Source organism: Apium graveolens, chromosome 8, assembly GCF_009905375.1.
Source record: "Apium graveolens cultivar Ventura chromosome 8, ASM990537v1, whole genome shotgun sequence".
Lineage (NCBI taxonomy): Eukaryota > Viridiplantae > Streptophyta > Magnoliopsida > Apiales > Apiaceae > Apium > Apium graveolens.
The window spans coordinates 88,309,477-88,314,902 of record NC_133654.1 but is presented as its reverse complement, the minus strand read 5'-3'; the positions used below and the strand labels follow the sequence as shown (position 1 = coordinate 88,314,902).

At 34.9% G+C, this 5,426-nt stretch overlaps 1 protein-coding gene across 1 annotated transcript; it reads right to left on the bottom strand.

Moving 5' to 3' along the window:
- Positions 1–2,701: 2,701 nt before the first annotated feature.
- Positions 2,702–5,139, bottom strand: LOC141679735 (uncharacterized). Its single transcript, XM_074486152.1, has 3 exons — positions 4,865–5,139; positions 3,649–3,912; positions 2,702–3,107 (listed from the first exon to the last, which is right to left on the bottom strand). Exons 1-3 carry the CDS (start codon positions 5,137–5,139, stop codon positions 2,702–2,704), a joined length of 945 nt encoding a protein of 314 aa, XP_074342253.1.
- Between the last annotated feature and the right edge of the window lie 287 nt (positions 5,140–5,426).

Below are 5,426 nucleotides of genomic sequence, written 5' to 3'. Positions count from 1 at the left end.
TGTGAATATTTGGTTCCTGATATATTAGGGGTTAGATTGTATATGTTCTTAACTTCGATTTGCACTATTAAACGTTAAGTTTCATGTACAAACGAATGATTTCGATATTTGGTCGGATTTTGAAGTCGGTTTGGCCGGAGGTAGAGATTCATGGATGTTTCTGATATAATTTGGCCGGGAATAGATTGCTGAAGTAATTTGGAGTTGAAACCCTGTGAAAAATGAACCAAATGGTTCTGTTTTAGGCCTAAAAATGGGTTGCCGGAATTCTGGGCAGATTCCGGTCATGTTCTCCATGACCCGGAATCCAACCCGTTTGACCCGTTTCCAGAACCCGGTTTTGATCCGTTTTGTCAGGGATTTCATTTATGACAAGTGTTTCTGGAAAATAATTTTTATTTTATTTTTATTAATTTTAAAAATCAGTTTTATTTATTCAATAAATTGATTAATTAATTATTTAATTAATTAATTTATATTATAAATAATTGTGAAATATTTTCTAGAAATCAGATTTAATTATTTTCTCAATTATTTATTATTTATTTATTTATTTATTTATTTATTATATAAAAATGATTAATTATTTTGATAATTAATCAAATAATTTTCAATAAATAATTATATTTTTATTTTAATTCCAAAAATTATAGAAAAATCATTTTCAGTTCTGATTTTTCTTAAATATTATTTAAAAATTATTTAGGGTTTAAAAATTAGTAATAATTATTTAAATTGAATTATCAGTGTTTAATCTATATTAATTAGACCGTTAGTCCGATTCGAGCGAAACGAAAGCCCTTTTACTCAGAAAAATAAATTCTTTTCATTAAAAATAATATTAAAGCCTAATTTCTTCTAGAAATTAGTTGACCTTGTTATTTGTTTGATTATCAGTCGGATCATGTGCCAATACGAGTCCGAAAAATTCCGAAAAAAATAGGAAACGAGTCAGATAATGATCGGTTGAGCGATCAGCGAGTCGATTTTGATTCTAAAAAAATTATTTTTAATTATAAAAATGATTATGTGGTTATGTGCTTAACTGTATTATGTGGTTTATCGAGTCTTACTTGCTAATATATAATATACGAGTCAGTCATAAGCGCATGGGTAGACGATAGGAACGATGTGAAGTCAATTCAAGATACAATTGAAGTACGAAATGACTAAACCGTCTATTTCTCTAACAGAAGCTAAGCCAGCAAGGCAGGTTAAGTTGGTGATAAACGAAGGTGACGTATTTGTCGTGAGTCGCGCATAAGGCAAGTTTTTCCCCTATTTCACTTTCAGAATAGTGATATTTCTTCAGATTCTTATGACGCTTGCACTCTTTTGATTCTCTTGTTCATATTTCATTTCGATTCTTGATTTCTCCGTTTCATTTGAATTCATTGTTCATATTCCTATTGTTACGCACAAATATTGATGTATTCTGGTGATTAGAATATATCAAAGCATACAGATTGTTCTAGTTGCTATTCCATGGACTGGATAATGATACTTTGGGGATTAAGTTTACTTAATCCTAATGACCGGGACATAACCGGATCCTTGAGATGGGTCATAGTGCTTGGGTGACCGACGGGATCTATATAGTGGGATATAGATCTGCACTGTATCCTGGCTGATCAGCAGGGTATAGATGCGAACTTGTGTCCAGTTTAGTTCGTTTGTACTCGCCAGCAATGGCCTTCTTTCTATTCTCGTGGAGCTATATCTTTGGAGATATACCCAGGTTACCGTTTCACTTAAATTACTTAAACATTGTTTATATTTTGCAGACTTGTTGAGCAATTTCTGGCTCACCCTTTTTGTTGTTATTCACCTTATTGTTTTCAGTTAAGAAGGAATATGAAACCCATCAGGACTCGAGTGGTAAAGAAGTGGGTCAAGCCTCGGGATTCTCTCATACCCAAGGTGTTGATTCCAATTCAGGAAGAGAGTTTTGAGTTGCCCGAACAGGTGGAGTGTAGATAGTTAGTGTGTGTGTTTGAATAAAAGATGAAATTAATTTAAAACTGGTTAGACAATGGTTTGTAATAAAGAGAGTTGGTAAGATTTTGAATTTGGTTTGTAATAAAGTAGTTAGTGGTTCTTGTTTTCATACTTCAACCTAAAAAGATCCTAGTTAGTGTTAATGGGGTTTAGATTCATTTCTTTATTATTTATTAATCAGATTGTACAGGTTTGGTGATTAGCTAGTAACCCCCAGACTTATATCCAGGGTCTGGAGGGTGTTACATGTAGTATGTACCTCCTCGGGAAATGTTATCCATGATGGCTCTAGGTCATCACTGATTGTAATTGATTGCTCCAAACCATCTCCCAAAGACAACACCCAATCTCTGAATTGCACTTTCTCACCACGGATTCTAACTTTTGGGACATTCCTTTCAATTATCATGTTCTCACGTAGAGTGAATACTTTACAGTATTGCCACAATCAGGACTTGCTAATGCTGGATGCCAATATTTCCTCGTGGCTCTTTTTTGGAATGATAGGTAAAACCTGTCGAAAATCCCCACCCAAAACCATAGTGGCGGCACCAAATGACATAATCTCGACATCTGGATCAACCTTGGACCGTATATCCGTGAATGTGTGATCAATAGCTTCGAGTACAAAATGATGAGTCATTGGAGCTTCATCCCAAATGACCAAACTTGTGCTGCATATTAGCTCCGCGAGAAACGTATTTTATTTTATTTCACAACAGCTAAATTTGTCAGCATCAATTGGTATTTTGAAGCGTGAATGAGCTGTTCTGCCTCCGTCAATCAGTAGTGAAGCAATACCAGATGAAGCAACAGGAAGCACCATTTTTCCCTCACCCCTTAGTCTGGCTATAAGTGTTGACCATAAGAAGGTCTTTCCAGTTCCTCCAGGGCCATACATAAAGTAAAATCCTCCTATATCCTTATCCACAGATTCAACAATCTGGTCAAAAATGATGCGCTGCATTTGGTTCAAGCAATGTATGACCTCATTTGCTTTAAATCGAAGTTGCTCGCGATCATACATCATCTCCTCCAATAATAATTCATTTTTATATTTAGAAATGGAGACAATATTTAGCTCTGGCAAACCTGGGTAATTGGCCAATCTTTTACCATACTACTTGAACAACTCATTTATTGCCTCAAGGGCCAGCATCTCCTTGTCAACAATATTAATTTTTCAGATTTGGAAAATTTATGATTTTACGCCGTTTATATTTAATGTCGTCAGCCATATTATCTCAGTGGCTCCCCCAGATTTTTGAGGGGTTACTAACTTCACAAAAAACTAATAAAGTGACAAACAAATCGCGAAGTTGAGAGGCAGAGGCACATAGGGAGGCATCAGTAAGTGCAATATGCCATTCCTTATCGGATTCAAGCAAGCCTCTATGAAAGCACGCTTCTTTGTAGGTAAAGTATATAATCCCATCAACTGTTCTGATTTCTTCAAACATTTTGACCCCAACGATAATGTTTAACAATAGGCGCATGTAAAATCATTCACCAGAGGCAGGATGTTCATAAACCATACACCCAATTACATCATTTTTTTGTTTTTGACGGAACCAATGTTTAGCAGATGCATCTCAGCGGAACTTTGTTGGGTATTTTATAAATGTTAGATCACGACCTAAGTTATCATACCGGTCAGATAACATCCATTGAATGAACATTGTGCCATCAGGATCAACTCTGTGAACAACTTCGAGCAATGTCTCATTGTCACGAAATCTAACCTCCTGCTCATTTTCCAAGTGAGAATACAATGGTTGCACAAAGGGCTCTCTGTGATGAATGGGGAACTCAAATAGACGCCAACATGACTTTGTTGCTGATACATATGGACATAAAAGATAATTGCTCACTTCATCTGAACTTGAAGTTGTGACAGACGATGAGCTCTCACTCCTGCTAAAGAGATTTTGGTTAGCATTCTCTAAGCGTGCAGTTGTCGTATCAGGACCCTTACCAATATATTTAAACAAATATTTTATAGAGAGAGACCGATTACACCATTCAACATTTATGTGCCCTTGATATTTCACCAATAATCAATGATGATATGGGACAACATGCCTAACGATACAGAAGAAACCATTAAAAAATAGTTCATCAAATTGTAGCTATTTTACAAAAAAAATATTTATTATTTTTTTTATATTCAACATTGCAGAATAAGCAAATTCAAGCAACCACAAATAATGGCCCATTATTTTGAAATATTTGTTATCAGGTATATAGTAAACATCTAACTTAAAAATCTATATTACGAAAAGTGTTTGATATGGCACACGTGTTCATAGTTGATTGTGATGCAATCGGGTTTTAAACTACTAACTACTACCGAAAAAATGCCTAACATTAGTAGTTATACAATTTTTCATGATGCTAGTGATTGTTAGTAAACTCATTATTGAAAAGGAGATTGTTGCGTAAACAATCACTAATATGGATCATGCTTCGCCAAACACTCAATTCAAATTTATAAATGAAAGAAAATGAAGATTGGAAGTTAAAAGAGTTTGATCTAATTAAAGTTAATAATGCAGAGTACAATAAGATGTAAGCAGACAATCACCTTTAGAGGGTGATAGAGGTTGCAGGGGTTTACTACACTTTAATTTAGGTAAATGAGCAATATTAATGTTCTTTTGCATATATGTATATGCCATTTAGTATGGTAAAGGAGCGGGAATCCTAAACACTCTTATAGGTAGAAGATTAAAGTAGTCATATTGTTATCGGAATTCTTTTATGGCATGAAAATAAGATGTCGAAGAAAAATGTGTACCTATTATCCAAATGTATTTTGTTACACTCCACTATTATTTTTGTATCTCTCCTTCTATACAAGGCATACCCGTCAGCGTTCACGACTGTTTTATCACTGACAGATTTGGGATATAGTTTTGTGCATCGACCGTTTGACATGCAGGGACATTTTGGATTTGCAGGTCCACACGGTCCATGCATCATGAGCTGGGAAACTGCCTTGTACCCTTTTGGATCTGCTTCCTTATCAGGAATTTTAGCACTTATGACACTATCGATGTCCTCTAGAGTCAACAACTTTTCAGCAGCAACCAACCATAATACAATATGAGCATGCGGCAGTCCCCGTTTTTGAAACTCCATCGTGTATACTACTGCAATTCAATATAAAACAAAAATAATAATGTGTTCATACTGTCAAGCACCACCTGTTATTGAAATGCACTGCTGTATGGATAATTTTATGTGAAGAATTACAGTTTAAAGAACAGAAATGTAGATGATTTATAGTTCAAGGTTGGCTGAATTTGTAATTAACATACCAATCAGGATTCCACGGGAGGAGAATTTATGATTATACCTCCTGAACCAGAGCTTGTCGCTTAAATAAAGTTTAACTTGGTTCACGTGGTTTGCAAGCTATTGCGTGA

Bases quoted from the DNA above. Each gene is read 5' to 3' on its own strand.
- LOC141679735 (XM_074486152.1), bottom strand. From the start codon at position 5,139: ATGGAGTTTCAAAAACGGGGACTGCCGCATGCTCATATTGTATTATGG. The intron at 3,913-4,864 runs GTATGCCTTGTA...TCTCTTTAGCAG, and splicing joins ACAGTCGTGAACGCTGACGG to GAGTGAGAGCTCATCGTCTG. The intron at 3,108-3,648 runs GTATGATAACTT...GTATGGTAAAAG, and splicing joins CAATGGATGTTATCTGACCG to ATTGGCCAATTACCCAGGTT.